General features: G+C 48.7%; 1 protein-coding gene across 3 annotated transcripts in view; it reads right to left on the bottom strand.

Annotated features, from left to right (window-relative positions):
* The window catches only part of WDR31 (WD repeat domain 31), a 32,609-nt gene extending 17,417 nt beyond the window's left edge, over window positions 1–15,192 (bottom strand). For 2 of the 3 annotated variants that reach the window (XM_019475650.2, XM_019475649.2), the window contains exon 1: window positions 10,302–10,392. Coding sequence is in view for 1 of the 3 variants with exons in the window: in XM_014602668.3 (XP_014458154.2) it covers window positions 10,302–10,408 (107 nt within the window). In the remaining 2 variants the exon portion in view is untranslated. Of the gene's footprint in view, window positions 1–10,301; window positions 10,427–15,008 lie in introns of those variants that run through there. The other variant, XM_014602668.3, reaches the window with a different exon arrangement.
* Window positions 15,193–16,995: the final 1,803 nt, after the last annotated feature.

Here is a 16,995-nt window from a genome sequence, read left to right as displayed (position 1 = left end):
GTCTCCATCATCTGTAATTTCTAAACACTCAGAGTTATTCCCATCCACTCTTAGACAGTGGTGAGATGTCAAAATGTCTTCACACAGCTGCATTAGGTAATGCTCTAACTCAACCAAGTTAGATACTAGAAAGAATGTCTTAATTCTCAGGGTGGTTTAAACACTGGAACAAATATGTAGAGAGACTGGAATATCAAACATTTATCTGGCATTAGTTAGACAGAGATGATTCTACATCTGAACATCTTGTTCTACATTTGAACAAGACATGGTTTCTCAAGGTCCTTCCCAGCCCTATTTCAGATGATTGTTCCAGCAGATAAGAAGGGTTTTGCTCTCAGATTTGCCTAACCATAGCATTACTATTCTATTTTCTGCTGCTCTGTGCCTTTAGCTTATCTCGAGTCTGTGGCCATTACTATCATCTCTCTGTTCCTGAAGAAAGATAGATCTGAACCTCTTCTCTGCAGGGAGAAGCATGCAAGCCACTCTCTCAGACTATTAAAGTGCTTCTATCTGGTTTCCTGCTAGGCTGTTTACCATTTCTCCTCTCCATAAATAGGCACCCTTCCTACTAGGGCATCTCACTGTCCCTCCAGCAGGGATGGTGAAATGCCCTCCTTTTTCGCCACAAACAGTTTGCACCACAGCAATGTCCTCACTTCAGGAACAAAGGACAGATCCCTATACATAGGTTGTTGGCACTGCTATGACCACTCATTAGTAGTCCTAGGACTGGCATCTTCTTTTACTAAACTAAATTTATCATTCCTTTCTTACTGCTAACCCCTGAGGAAATTCCTCTTTTTGCCATCAAATCGATGTGTAGTAGTGGTTGGAGGCTCCCTTCTGCTGGGGATGGAGGGATCCATCTGCTGGTCTGACCTGTTGTCCCGGGAGGTCTGCTTGTCCCAAGCCTGGATCCAAGATGTCACAGAAGGATTACTGAGACTCGTCCAACCCTCTGACTATACTACCCCATGCTGCTCATCAATGTGGGCACCAATGATACTGCCAGGGATGACCCTGAGCAAATCAAGAGTGACTACAGGACTCTGGGTGCAAGGGTGAAGGGGACAGGGGCAGAGGTAGCGTTCTCGATCTTTCCGGTCAAAGGGAAGGGCCCAGGCAAGAGCAGGTGCATCCTGCAGATCAATGCATGCTTGTGCAGGTGGTGTCGTCAGCAGAGATTCAGCTTCTTCGACCACGGGATGTTGTTCCAAGAAGATGAATTGCTAGGAAGAGATGGGATCCACCTGACGGAGAGAAGGAAGAGCATCTTCGCAGACAGGCTTGCTAACCTAGTGAGGATGGCTTTAAGCTAGGTTCTCTGGGGGGATGGAGACCAAAGCCCTGAGGTAAGGGGGGAAGCAGGAGACATAGAGGAAACACAAGGAGGAGGGGTAACAAGGGAGGCATTCCCATGTTCCTGAGAAAGTAGAGCAACTGGCTAGTTACCTCAGGTGTCTGTACATGAATGCACGGAGCCTGGGAAACAAACAGGAAGAATTGGAAGTCTTCACACAGTCAAGGAACTATGATGTGCCTGGAATAACAGAGACTTGGTGGGAGCTTGCATGGCTGGAGCACTGTCATAGATTTCATAGACATTAGGGCTGCAAGGGACCTCGGAAGATCATCGAGTCCAGCCCCCTGCCCAAAGGGCAGGAAGTCAGCTGGGGTCATAGGATCCCAGCAAGATAAGCATCCAATTTACTCTTGAAGGTGTTCAATGTAGGTGCTTGAACCATCTCCAATGGCAAGCTATTCCATACCTTGGGGGCTCGGACAGTAAAGAAATTCTTCCTTATGTCCAGCCTGAATTGGTCTTGCAGTAGTTTGTAACCGTTCAACCTTGTCATCTCTTGGGGCGCTCTGGTGAACAAACGTTCCCCCACATACAGGTGGTCATACTGCAGGTTTTTCCTCCCAAGGTAGAGAACCTTGCATTTTTCAGTGTTAAACACCATCAGGTTCTTGTCCGCCCATTTGCTGAGCCTGTCCAGGTCAGTCTGGATTGCCCTCCTGTCTTCTGGTGTGGATGCTATGCCCCAAAATTTGGTGTCATCGGCGAACTTGGCCAGTCTGCTTCTGACTCCAATGTCATGGATGGGTATAAACTGTTCAGGAAGGACAGAGAGGGGAGAAGAGGAGGAGAGTTGCACTGTATGTAAAAGAGCTGTATGATTGCTCAAGGCTGCAGTATGAAACTGGAGACAGGCGTCTGGAAAGTCTCTGGGTTAAGGTTAGAGAGGAAAGCAACAAGGGTGATGCCGTGCTGGGTGTGTGCTATAGACCACCAGACCAGAGGATGAGGTAGATTTCATAGACATTAGGGCTGGAAGGCATCTTGGAAGATCATCCAGTCCAGCCCCCTTCCCTAGGGCAGGAAGTCAGCAGGGGTCATAGGATCCCAGCAAGATAAACATCCAAATGTCTCTTGAAGGCATTCAAAGTAGGTGCTTGAATCATCTCCGGTGGCAGTCTGTTCTAAATCTTGGGGACTCGGACAGTAAAGGAGTTCTTCCTTATGTCCAGCCTGAAACAGTCATGGAGGAGTTTGTGATCATTCGATCTTGTCATCCCTTGGGGCGCTCTGGTGAACAGACGTTCCCCCAGATCCTGGTGAGCACCCCTGATAAACTCATAGGTGGCCACCAGATCACCCCTGAGCCTGTGCTTTTCCAGGCTGAAGAGTCCCATGGATCTCAGCCTCACATCATAAGGTCTGTTTCCTGACCTCTGATCATGCGCATGGGTCTCCTCTGCGCTCTCTCAAGCTTCTCCACATCCTTTTTGAATTGTGGAGCCCAAAACTGGATGCAGTACTCCAGCTGCGGCCTCACCAAGGCCAAGTGCAATGGGAGAATGACATCCTGGGATTTGCTTGAGAAGCATCTGTGGATGCAAGCCAGCATTTTGCTCGCTTTACTAGCTGCAGCATCACATTGATGGCTCATGTTCATCTTGTGGTTAATTGTGACCCCCAAGTCCCTTTCGTCCATACTGCTAGCCAGCGTAGCACTGCCAAACTTATAAGGATGCTGCAGGTTTTTCTTCCCAAGGTGGAGAACCTTGCATTTTTCGGTGTTAAACACCATCAGGTTCTCATCCACCCATTTCCTGAGCCTGTCAAGGTCAGCCTGGATCACCCTCCTGTCCTCAGGTGTGGACGCTTTACCACAAAGTTTGGTGTCGTCGGTGAACTTGGCCAGTCTGCTTCTGATACCAATGTCCATATCATTAATGAAGATGTTGAAAAGTGTAGACTCAAGAACAGAACCTTGAGGGATCCCACTGGTCACAGTGCACCACAGCAATTGACTTCCATCAACCACCACCCTCTGGGTCCTACCATGGAGCCAATTCCCCAGCCAGTGGATCATGGTGAGGCCAAGGCCACAGTTAGCCAGTTTTGCTAAGAGGTGATCATGGAATACCAGATCAAAGGCTTTTTTAATGTCAAGATATATAACATCAATCTCCTCTCCCTTGTCCAGGTGATAAGTCACCTGGTTGTAATAGGAAATAAGATTGGTCAAGCAAGACCTACCTGCAACAAACCCGTGCTGGCCAACCCTCAGGATGTTGCCATCAGTCTGTTAAGGATGGTCTCTTTGATGATCTTTTCTAAGACCTTCCCCGGGACAGAGGTCAGGCTGATGGGCCTGTAGTTTGCCTGATCCACTTTCCTCCCTTTCTCGAAGATAGGCACCACATTGGCCTTCTTCCAGTCCTCAGGCACTTCAGCAGACCGCCAGTTCTCGAAGATCTGTGCCAAGGGCTAAGCTATGATGCTAGCCAGCTCCTTGAGTACCCTGGGGTGTGCTGTCAGGGCCAGCTGACTGGAAGGTATCCAGCCTCTCAAGGTGTTCCTTCACAAGGTCAGCATTGATGGAGGGTAAGGAATCACCCTCACCTGGGCCTTCCCATCCTGTAACGGGCAGAGGCATCCCATGGGACTGGTGAAAAACCAACACAAAGTACCCATTTAGCAAGTTGCCTTTTTTCTCGGCGTCAGTTCTCAGTTGTCCCATTTGGTTTAGCAGGGGTCCAGTGTTGCCTTTGCTTTTCCTCCGGCTCCCCACATATCTAAAAAAGGACTTTTTATTGTCCTTGATACTTGTAGCTAGTTGGAGTTCAGCCGCAGCCTTGGCTTTTCTGGTTTGCTACCTGGAGGTCCAGACCAGTGCAGAGTATTCCTCCTTGGAGGTGGATCAAGTCCTCCACCCTTTGTAGGTCTTTCCTCCCTTTGTAGGTCTTTAGATGCAGGAGGTCGGCTAGTTCCCTGCAGAGCCAAGGGGGCTGCTGTGCCCTTTTGCTGCCTTTCCTCCAAGACGGAATAGGCTTTGCTTGTGCATCCAGGATTGCTCACTTGAGGAGCAACCACTCGTCCTGAATTCCCCTCCCCTTTGGGTCGTGGTCCCTTAGGGCTTCACTGACAAGCCTCCTGAGCTTGTCAAAGTCAGCTTTCCTGAAGTCAAGGACTTCTGTATTACTGACTGACTTGCCAGCTTTACAGCAGATGGTGAAGGTGATCAGTTCATGGTCACTGTCACCCAGCTTCCCTTCAGTCGTTAGGTTGCTAATTAGGTTGTCCCTGGTTGCCAGTACCAGGTCAAGCAGCACTTTACCTCTCGTCAGCCCGTAGACTTCTTGCGTCAGATAGAGCTCATCCACGCATGAGAGAAAGCTTTGTGACTGTTCGGATTTGGCTGAGCGCTCTTCCCACGAGATGTCTGGGTAGTTGAAGTCTCCCATGACAGCCATACAGCAGAAGCGCGCAGCCTCAGCCAGTTCCCAGGCGAACTCCTGGTCAAGCTCTTGATCCTGGGTAGGGGGTCTGCAGTAGACTCCCACCATTGTGTCCCCTGTGCCATGTTCCCCATGGATTTTAACTCAGAGGGTCTCCAGTTGTCCACCCTGGGTGCCAATGTCAGCTTACAGGGATGCGTAGCTCTCCTTGACATAGAGAGCTACACCCCTGCCCCTTTTGTCCACTTGATCCCTCCTGTACAGGGTATAGCCATATATATCAGTGGCCCAGTCATGGGTGGAGTCCCACCAGGTCTCTGTTATCCCTATGACATGGTAATTATTTGTGTTAAGCAGGAGGACAAGTTCTTCCTGTTTATTCCCCAAGCTCCTGGCATTTGTGTACAGGCAGGCAAGTGTCCCGTTGGGGGCCCTTGCCTTGCCCACAGATCGTTCCAGGGCTGGGGCAGGGGTGGGCTCCCTTAAGTGCCTTGACCTGCTGGCTTTGCAAGGATTGCTCAGCGGGCCAGCAGTGATGGTAGTCCCTGCATCCCCGGCAGGCTTAGTTTAAAGCCCAGTAGAGCAGGTCAGCCAGTCTGGCTGAGAAGAGCCTCCTCCCCAGGGGAGAGAGGTGGAGGCCATCCCTTCCCAGCAGTTCACTGCCTCTCTCGCCAAAGAGCAGGCTGTGTTCATGGAAGCCAAAGCCTTCCTGATGACACCAGTGCCAGAGTCTTTGGTACACTACCTCTTCTCCCTCCTCAGCCCATAGCCCGAAACTGGGAGAATCGAGGAAAACACCACCTGCGTCTCGAACCCCTTAAGCCCCGCTCCCAAATCCCTGTAGCGCTTCATGACCAAGCTGGGAGTGCTCCGAGCCGTGTCACTGGTGCCCACATAGATGAGGAGCATAGGGTAGTGGTCAGTGGGCCGGAAGAGCTTAGGGATCTTCTCCGCAATGTCTCGGATTTGGGCTCCCAGGAAGCAGCAGACTTCCTGGGCTAAGGGGTCGGGGTGGCAGATTGCCCCCTCAGTCCCCCTCAGGATGGAGTCCCCCATGTCAAACACTTTGTGTTTTGTCTTAGGGAGAGCAGGGGCAGTAGCTACAGTGTTGTCTGTGTTGCCTGAGGGAGCTGGCAACTCAGCAGGCTCTGCTGGGGCTGCAAGAGGTTTGTACCTGTTGCAAAGCTCCAGCGGGGCAGGGGCCTTGGTGTGGCGGGCCTTGGGGCCCTTAACCACCTTGGTCCAGCCCCGTGGCTGGACAGTAATGGTGGTCCCTGAGTCCTTCCTTATCCTGGAAGGTGACCGTGGTCTACCCTCCATCTCCTGAGGGAGGAGGACCTGGCAGTAGGAGTCGATCTCCCGCTTACCATCCCTGATGGCAGGCAGTCTCTGGACTACGGCCTGGAGCTCCACCAGCTGGCGCGCCAGAGACCCCAAAAGGGAGCAGACCTCACAAGGGGAGGTGGCCACGCTCCTGGACACCAGAGCCTGAAAAAGTGACAGGCAGCCTCCGCAGCCGAGAGCCAGGGGCTCCGTCCGCGTGGAGCCAGGACCGTGGGCTCCGTCTGGGTGGAGACCTCTGCGGTGCTGGGGTGGGGGCCACAGACCCCTCGGGGATCCTCGGGGTGCAGCATGTGCCCATCGACATGGTGCCACTGGTAGGCCGGCTGCTGATGGGACTGCCTTCCCTAGGGTGCACTGACAGGGCCTCGGGCCCTCCCTCTCAAACTCCCGCGCTAACTCGTGCACTGGGCCCAGAAGCATGCCTGTTCGTGTGGCCTGTTCACGAGGCTCCGGTCATGCGGCTCCCTGTGGGGCTGGGCCAAGTAGGAGCCGGGGCAGGATGTGACCCTTCTCGGCTCCACTCAGCTGCTTCCCAGCTGGCTATGTCCCAGCTGGCTATGTCCCTCCCACCACGGGCCTCTCTCCTGGGGGTCCCTGGGGTCAAGGGGGCACATCAGGCTTTCACCTGCACATCTCTCACCAGAGCTGGGAACTGAGATGAGGCTTTCTTCAGAAAATTAGTGGAAGTTTCCCAATCACAGACCCTGGTTCTCATGGGGGACTTCAATCACCCCAGCATCTGCTGGGAGAGCAACGTAGCAGCACACAGGCAATCTAAGGGCCATGCTGCTCTTGACCTGCTGCTCAAACAGGGAAGAATTGGTGGGGGATGTAGAATTGGATGGCAACTTGGGCAGCAGTGACCATGAGATGACTGAGTTCAGGATCCTGACAAAAGGAAGAAAGGAGAGCAGCAGAGTAAGGACCTTGGACTTCAGAAAAACAGACTTTGACTCCCTCAAGAAATTGATGGGCAGGATCCCCTGGGAGGCCAGTCTCAGGGGGAGAGGAGTCCAGGAGAGCTGGTGGTATTTTAAAGAAACCTTATCAAGGGTGCAGGAACAAGCCATCCCGATATGCAGGAAGACTAGCAACTATGGGAGGCAACCAGTTTGGCTTAGCAGAGTACTTTTTGGTGAGCTTAACTGCAAAAAGGAAGCTTACAAGAAGTGGAAGCTTGGACAGATGACTAGGGAGGAGTATAAGAATATTGTTCTGACATCCAGGGAGGAAATCAGAAAGGCCAAAGTGCAAATGGAGTTGCACCTAGCAAGGGATGCACAGGGTACAAGAAGGGTTTCTACAAGTATGTCAGCAACAAGAGGAAGGTCAGGGAAAGTGTGGGTCCCTTACTGAATGGGGCAGGCAATCTAGTGACAGATGATGATGAAAAGGCTGTAGTACTCAATGCCTTTTTTACCTTAGTCTTCACAGGTACGTTCAGCTTCCAGACTACTGCATCAGGTAGCACTGTTTGGGGAGAAGGTGAGCAGCCCTCAGTGGAGAAAGAAAAGGTTAGGAAGTATTTAGAAAAGCTGGACATGTGCAAGTCAATGGGGCTGGATACAATGCATTTGAGAGTGCTGAGGGAGTTGGCTAATGTGATTACAGAGCTACTGGCCATTACCTTTGAAAACTCGTGGCAATTGGGGGAGGCCCCAGATGATTGGAAAAGGGCAAATATAGTGCCCATCTTTAAGTAAGGGAAAAAGGAGGATCCAAGGAACTACAGATCAGTCAGCCTCACCTCAATCCCCCCAAAAATCATGGAGCAGGTCCTTAAATAATCTATTTCTAAGCATTTGGAGGAGAAGAAGGTGGTTAGGAACAGCCAAGGGCAAGTCATGCATCACCAACCTGATTGCCTTCAATGATGAGATAACTGGCTCTGTGGATGCAGGAAAAGTAGTGGACATGATATACCTTGACTTTAGCATGGCTTTTGATATGATCTCCCACAGCATTCTTGGAAGCAACCTGAGGAAGTATGGGTTGGATGAATGGACTTTAAGGTGGATAGAAAACTGGCTGAATCATCAGGCTCAATAGGTAGTGATTAATGGCTTGATGTCTAGTTGGCAGCTGGTATAAAGTGGAGTGCACCAGGGGTCAGTTCTGGGGCTGGTTTTGTTCAATATCTTCATTAACGATCTGGAAGATGGGATGGATTGTACCTTAAGCAAGTTCTCAGGTGACACCAAATTGGGGGAGTGTAGTAGATACAGTGGAGGGTAGGGTTAGGATTCAGAATGATCTAGACTAATTGGAGGATTGGGTCAAAAGAAATCTCATGAGGTTCAACAAAGACAAGTATAAAGTCCTGTACTTAGGGTGGAACAATCCCATGTACCACGACAGGCTTGGGACCAACTGGCCAAGCAGCAGCTCTGCAGAAAGGGACCTGGGGATTACAGTGGACAGTAAGATGGATATGAGTCAACAGCGTGCCCTTGTTGCAAAGAAGGCTAATGGCATACTGGGCTGCATTAGTAGGTGTGTTGCCAGCAGGTCAAGGGAAGTGATTATTCCTCTCTATTCTATACTGGTAAGGCCACATCTGGAGTACTATAACCAGTTTTGGGCCACTACAGAAATAGTGGACAAGTTGGATAGAGTCCAGTGGAGGGTAATGGAAAAGGTTAGGGGGGCTGGGGCACATAATTTATGAGGAGATGCTGAGGGAACTGGGTTTATTTAGTCTGGAGAAGATAACACCGAGAAGAGGCTTAATAGCAGCCTTTAACTACTTGAAGGGGGGTTTCCAAAGAGGATGGAGCTAGACTGTTCTCAGTGGTGGCAGATGACAGAGCAAGCAGCAATGGTCTCAAGTTGCAGCAAGGGAAGTTTAGGTTGGATATTAGGAAAAGCTCTCTCACTAGGAGGGTGGCGAAGCACTGGAATGGGTTACCTAAAGGGGTAGTGGAATCTCCATCCTTGGAGGTTTTTAAGTCCCTGCTCAACAAAGCCTTGGCTGGAATGATCTAGTGGTGGATGATCCTGCTTTGAGCAGGGGGTTGAATTAGATGACCTCCTGAGATCTCTTCCAACCCAAATTTTCTATGATTCTAAATACTTGGATACAGATCTAGATCATCCAGTTGTAAGGGATACTCTCCATTTCCCTGGAGGTTAATGGGCAAAATCTCATTTGAAATTCTCTCTCTAATTGCCTCTGTGGTGGCACCAACAGCCTTCCTCTACCAATACTGAAAAATAAGGATTTGTTGCTTCCTGGCACTTGCTAGAATTATCCCTCCATCCCAGCTAATACCTATGAAAAGCAAGTAACAGCTGTGTCACAGTGTGGGCACTAGTACTCTGCCTGCATCATTAGAAATTAAGCTGCAGCAGTAGTACTAAATGTACACTTTCTCTTACATGCTCTGTTTGCTAGGTAGCCTAAAATGCAGTGCCTGACAGAGGAGGGGTGCAGGTTGTCAAATCATGGACTACATATAGACATTGGATTTATGACACATTATAACCTGCCTGACATCTGACTCCCCAGGTACCTCTCCACTATTTAACTGCTACATTCATCTTCCTTTTCTCTTCCCCCCCACCACCTAGCCTGTCTCTCACCCACTGACTCCTCAATTTACATTTTCACTGACTGCCTGTTTTGTATGCATACCAGCCCAGCCTCTGGCTTTTTTACTATTCCTTCCATCCAGGAAGAGCACACACCAACTGCAGAGACTTCCTCAGCCTGACAAAGGGTTTTTAAACCCAAAAGCTTGCTAAATTTTTTTTTCCAACTATTTAAGTTGGTCTAATAAAAGATATCAGATTCACACAAACAACCTTGTCTGCCTGACAGAGGAGGTGCATTCTTCACAGGAGCTAGAAAGCCAAGGTCCATTTTACTTGTCTAATAATTATTCAGGTGGAAGCCAATGACTCTCTAAAGACTAGGGTAGATGTCACACCGTGACCAGACACCCTCCCTTCCACTGAGGCAGCTTCTGGCATTCAAGGCTATTCATGAGTAAGTACAAATGTTGGTCGTGCTTGTCCACAGTCACTGCTTAGAGAGACAGGTAGGGATTTCAGTCAGAGCTGGGAGGCAAAAAGAAAAGTCAGTTTAGATAACCAATAAAACCCCAATGATTACACATAATCACTAGCTGCCCTGTCAAAAAAATGGCTAATAGACTTGATTAACTTCTTATAGAGCTGTCATTCACACAGGATGGGTGTACCTGTATTTGGAGGTGCTGTGGTTGATCTTACTCTGCAGTTTCCCCATGGTATTGCATATGAAAGCAGCTCTGGCAATGCAGTGAATTGTGCTCAGCATCTCAGGCATTCCCTGGCAGGAGATGAGCTGGGGTGTGAGGAGAGGTTATGTTACTGGACAAGTAAATCTTAGTTCTGATCTTTGCACACATTGAACCGGACATCAATAATACTGCACTGTCACTGCAGCCCCATTTGTAAGCGTCCCAGCATTTCTCTTCCCCTCTGTCTCCCTGACTGCTCCCATGGCTTTTGGAGGCAAAACAGGAAGGCTGCTTTCTCAGCCATGCTGTCACTGCCTTTTTTGTAAATGCCCAGGTTCATGGCCTGTGAGTCCATATGGAAGGGGCACATGTTCTCCCTTGGTTACACAGAGCTGCATTTATCTGCTTGGTTTTACTGTTGCCTTTTTGTATTAAAATGGATTCTGTGCACAAGCAAGGTGCCAAGCTAGCAGCCCAGAAACAATAATACCCTTTGTCCACAGAGTGGTGCAGCTCGGGATACATGTTCTGAATGCCCTTACCTGTGTAACTCAGTCCTGATATGAAGGACTTCACCACCCTTATCCAGTCTATAAATCTTTAAGCGTCACTCTCCCTAGATGCCTGGCTGTGCCAGTTTCTAGGTCTGGTGATGCAGACTCCTACCAACTTATTTTACGGAGGCAACTCAAGCAAGTGTAGTCTCAGACAAGGATGTTTTGATAACCACCAGCCTGGAATAGATATGAGCTAGGCTTAGAAATAAGTCTCTATGTTCCACTACCAACCCCTTCATCCATCCAGGCTCCTTGAGAACAACACAAAAACCTCCATTTAAAGAGAAACCAGGTGAAAAAGCAAGTGGTTGTTCAGGAGGTTTAAGTAAGCTTAATTAAGTTGAGACCACAGTGACTCACATGATAAGGCACCCAAGAAAGGACCTTTTCCCCTCAGCAAGTAGGCACCTGCATCACACATAATATTACCCAACACAACACAACACAATGCAGCAGGCTAATGACAAACATTAGTGCAGCCTGGTGGGGGGGATTCATCTCTGGGACGGTGTCTCCAGCTGTGCACATCAGTTGTAAGGGGAGGAACAGTTGTCCACAGGTCAGTGTCAATGGCAGTGAATTACCACGTACAGTAATTGGATTCCTCTCAGCTGGGAATGCTCTAATTGGATTTATGTTAGTCTGTGCTAGAGTTCCCATCTTCTCTGTCAGGCAATCACTGAAAATTCACAAACAGCTATCTGTCATAGCAAAAAAAATACATCAGCCTTACAGTCATTGATCACCAAAGCCTGAAAAACAAATGCTAGAAGCTGTAGGTTTGAGTGGACTTGCATTCCAGAAAATATTCCATTTCTAATTTTACTTTGCTGTCCTTTGAGATTAGCAGTAAGTAATACCTAGTTAAGCTGGTCTTGTTCTATCCATGTGTTTATACACTGAAAAGATTTAAAGGATACCCAATCTTAGGAGTTCAGGGACTGTGATAATTTGGTAATTTAATTTTTCCATCAGACTGAAATTGAGTTTGCAAATTATTTCAGCTCTGTAGGAATAAATGTAATTTATCTCAGCAAAGGAAGGCTGCTTCTGAAATATAATGCAAGAGGCAAGGATTTCGTAGGGTGATATCTTTTACTGGCCCAACTATGTAGTTCAGATAAAATTAAACAAGCTTCTGAATACAGATATGCTTTGTCAGGTCTGAAATACAATGCAGAATTTAACCCTTGTTCTTTTCTAGACTTGCAGTTAAAAGTGAAACTGCAATTACTAAAATTATCAGCATAAAACAGGAAGCTGGAAGGAAGGGAGAAAATAGAGCAACCGTAGTGTTCTTTACTGGAAGTTTGCATAGTGCTTTGAAGAGGGGGTGCAGATTGTAAAATCCCTGGGGCAGGAACTACCTCAATCTGATGTCAAATAATAATAGTGCTTAAGTACTGTTAGTAAATAGACCATGTCGTTCTACATTGTTAAAAGATTTTTACAATAAACCTACTAGATCATTCTCATTCGCAACTACTTTCTTGGTCAACTTGGTCATTTTTTTCCCCATTACCTTTAGTTTTTCACACTTAACTACCTTTACATTTTAAGTGGACTAGCAAAGAAGGAATCTGGGACTTTGAGGAAAAACGGGTATGCAGGGAAAACAGGAAGTGTATATCCTTGGGCCTAGATTCTGTTTCCTTGTCGCTAGCCTGCTGCAGAAATCTGTTGTGGTTCTTCAACTCTGAACACTTAACAAGAACAGAAAGTTTCCAAGTCATATCACTCCTTGCGCAAGCCATAAGTTATTTAGAAATCTCTCTACTGGGCCCCCTTTCCCAGGCAACTTTATTACTCTTTTCGTGTGTAAGTTGGTCACTCTTGTGAAATGCTGTTAGAGCAAAGTGTTGTGTTGGGATCAGAAGGTAACTGATTCATACAAAAAGCATGCTTCAAAAAGGCTGAATTTCATAGCAGGGGATTTCCCTTCCCCCCTTCCAATATGTATTGCTTAAGATACACTAATCTGTTTCCTAAATTGTTCCTAACAGCAGAACATATTTGCATTTAAACAAGAGGTTGTATTTTCTCAGCCTGCAGTGACTCTGACCTGAAACCCACACACTAACACCATCAAGAGCAGCAGCCATTGTGCAAAACACAAAATGAAACTTCATTACAGGATCAAGCCCGGTATTTCAGTTTATCCCTCATCCCCTCAGCGTCCCAGTGCCTTCCAGTCATATATTAAAGGACACAATTAACATCCACCACATGTTGTTTATTCTCTCCCCACGGAAAACTATTTGAGCATTGGTTTTTCATCTATACAATAGATTTTTTAAAACTATTTAAAAAATTATATAATTCAACTATAAAAAAACTATACAATAGTTTTCCATCTATTGACTTGTCTGTGAAATCCTATGAAATATGAACTTTCATTTCTACCCAGGAGAACTTTTACAATCTTTTCTCCAATGCCTGATGAAGGGTGTTTGTGCCCTAAAGCTTGCAATTAAAGAATTTTTTTTTGCAAAAATCTTGTTGGCTCTTGATAAAAGATATCATCTCTATTATGAGTCCCAATTCCCTTTTGAGCACTGGAGTGATTTTAAAAAAATATATATATATACAGACACAGTGGATGAACTGTGCACAGAGACAGAAGGCATTTGATCAAGCAGATCTCTTTGGGGTTTATTTGCAATTGTAGGTTTCCCTCGCTTTATGCTGTCCATGTGTTCCTGGAAAATGGCACAACTTGAATTCGCATAAAGGGAACCCACTTTACAATGTAGCAAATAGGGATATGTTCCAAGACCTCGACTGTACTGACCCCCAGACCCATTTCTACCACTTTTACAAGACAATTTTGGTACTCACCAACAGCAGACAGTGCACACAAGCATGGGTGACTGGTGCCACCTTAGTCATGGGGGGCATGCCCCCCCAGTGACCAGTCAGCAACTGGGGGGGAGGTCCTCCTGGCAGCCAATTGCGCTGCAACTGTGGTGCTCCCGAAAGCAGCTGTGGTGCTACACCCAGCACTCTCACTCCCCAGCCAGTGCTTACAGGGGGGACACTGGCATTCCTGCCTGCCCCTGCTGCCTGTCGCCTAAGCAGGGAGCGAGGCCTGTCAGGGAGGCACCAGTGCTCTCAGGGGGTGCATGTGCACCCCTGTGGACCCCCTATGCATCGCCAGCCACTGCACACAAGTTGGTGGTGAATGTTAAGCTAGCGGGATGCTTAGAAGCCATAACAAGGATGGCAACTACAGAAACACAGTTCGCAGGCAACGAGCAAGAAGCACAGATCCACGCAGGAGACTATATTTTGGTGCGTGTTGCTCCCACAATGCACCGCACAAAGCAGCTGACTGTGGGCTTCCACCAAACCAAAAGCATAAGAGTGAATGAACAATGAATTTTTGGTATAAAAAGGGTCATTGCATCAGAGTGAATTCACACATACAGAACCCGCATAAAGCGAGGGAAACCTGTACTGGGACTTGCATGTGCTTGTGGCAGAGAGAATGAAAACAGAAAGGGGAAGCAGGGAGGAGCAATTCAAAGGACCAAATCATCAGATTTTTCAAGAATAATCAGGATGCTCCCACGTCTGCCAAGATCACCCGCCCCCCTCTTTAATAATGCAATTAAAAGATCTTAAACTAGGTTTCGCCCCTCCATCTCCTGACGCACAGGCGCGACTATTTACAGAACAGCTCTGGCGATGCGACCACCTGGGGAGAACCCGGTGCAATGCTTTGGCATCTCAAGAGGCTCCTTGGACGGCGCCCAGCGAAGAGCGTTGTCTATCGGGACGGCGCGACCCTGAACGCGTGGCAGTGTGTTCAGAGGATGAGCTGGACATTTGTCCAAACCGGGGAGCACCCTGAGGCCTGGGGTCTCCCATCCCCTGGTACCCGGGCACAATAAGAAGGCCTTTGTTTCACACAAGCCGCCTGGGGCTGCTGTTTCTCCCTCTGCTCCGGGGCTGCCCCGACAGGTGTTTCCGCCGGGGAGGCTCCCCGCAGTTTGCAGCCCCCGGCCCCGCTCAGCTTTGCCCCTCTAGGACGGCGGCTCGGGAGCCGGGGCAGGCAGCAGCCGCCGCCCAGAGCCGGCTGGGCCCGGGGCTGCGGCACCGCCATCCGCCTCCGCCGCCCCGCACTCACCTGCCCGCGCCCGGCCCATCCCGCCGGCTCCAGGCGCCCGGCGCCGCGGCTGGGGGCGCGGCCCGCGCTGTCCCCGCCCGCCGGCTCTGCCCGAGCAAGCCCGGCCCGGCCCGGCCCCGCGGGGGGACCGCTCCCGCAGGAGTCTGCTCCTCCGGGCTGGCCTGCGCCAAGCGGCACCGCGCAGCGATGCTGTCACGGCGAGGAGCTCAGTGGCCTGGGTCTTCATGCACTGAAAGGGACTCAGCAGGACGTGGCACTGCTGGGGCTGGCACCCAGAAACCATCCTGCCCCTTTTACTGTCAGCCTTTGGCGGTAGGGGCCGTGTCAGCGTTGTAGCCCGATGATGAATGGCAGTGCGGGGGAGCCAGTGTGAAATGAGTGGACAAGCAAACAACACAAACATCAGGGTGATGATCGTCCAACATCAACTTTGTTGTGCCAGCTACATCATCCAGATGTCTTCAACTGAAATGAGCAGTCATCATCATCCTCCGCAGTCCCTCGTAGTCAAGGATGATTGTCTTATCTGCGGGTCTGAATGCAGACGGCGGACTAGGCCCATCTGGGATAGACGGGGTCTGCTGCAACGTGGGCGCGTTTCCCTGCTGGGCTAGTGGCTCTGGATTCTTGATTCGGTCTGACACTGTTTCTGCCGCTCCTGCTTTTCTGTCTCCTGTTGTCATCATTCAGTTGCAAAGTACTAAAATCCTTGCAACAGAGTCTTCCTCTATTTCAGGCAGTCCTGGGCAACAGTCTCCCAGGAGCTGATGTTGATGTTGTGTTTTTTCAAGTTGACCTTGAGGACGTCCTTGAAGCCCTTTCTCTGCCCTCCTCTTAAGTGTATGCCTTGACTGAACTGGGAAAATAAAACTTGTTTTGGGAATCTGGAGTTGGACATCTGGATGATGTAGCTGGCCCAGCAAAACTGATGTTGGATGATCATCACCTCAATGCTTGTGATGTTTGCTTGCGAGAGGACACCAGTGTTGGCATGTCAGTCTTCCTGCTGGATTTGAAGGATCTTCTGCAGGCAGTGTTGATGGTATTTCTCCAGTGACTTGAGGTATCTCCTCTAAGTTGTCCATCTCTCATCTCTGTACAGTAAGGTGGGGATCACACCTGCTTGACAAACCATGAGATTGGTTTTGGATCTGATGTTGCAATCTTTGAATACCCATTTTCTCAGGCATCCGAAAGCTGCACTTTCACATTTGAACTTTGAGGCGATGTTGGATTTCTTCATTGATGTTAGCCTTCTGTGAGAGGTGGCTTCCGAGGTATGGGAAATACTCAGTGTTCTCCAGACTCTCACCATGAATCTGAATGACCAGAGCTGGGGACTGCTCATTAAGAGCTTGTTGATGGAGGACCTTAGTCTTTTGAATGTTGTCAATCCCAATTTCTTGTATGCCTTGGTAAGACATTGATGGTTGCCTGAAGGTCTGCTTCCAAGTGAGCACACACTAGAGCATCATCAGTATACTGGAGCTTGATGACTGAGGTCAGGGTAATCTTGATTTTGGCTTGGAGTCGGCTGAGATTCAACATTATACCATCCATTCGGTAGTTTAGCTCCACTCCAACTGGAAGCTTGTTGGTGGTCAGATGTAGCATGACAGTAAGAAATACTGAAAAGAGTGCTGAAGGGATAACGCAGCCTTGCTTAACTCCCATCTTAACCTCAAAGGAACCTGTGATAGGTCTGTTATTGAGAATTACCGCTCACATGCCGTTATGGAGCAGGCAAAGAACAATGATGAATTTCAGTGGACATTCGTACTTCAGAAGGATCTTCCTTTGTATGTAATGCCCTAAATGAACTGAGTTGTATTGTAATGTGTTTAAAAGACTTCTTGTGCCTCCGCCAGGAATTTCAGAGTGCTTCTTGTTTATGTTTAAATCTCTCTGACAGGTGTAGGTGTTGTGGGAGCCACTTGCTTGTGGTCATTAAAGGAGTTCACAGAGACTGATGATCTAGGAGGGCTTT

Source organism: Alligator mississippiensis, chromosome 12 (genome assembly GCF_030867095.1).
Source record: "Alligator mississippiensis isolate rAllMis1 chromosome 12, rAllMis1, whole genome shotgun sequence".
NCBI lineage: Eukaryota > Metazoa > Chordata > Crocodylia > Alligatoridae > Alligator > Alligator mississippiensis.
This window is presented reverse-complemented; position numbering and strand designations above follow the sequence as displayed.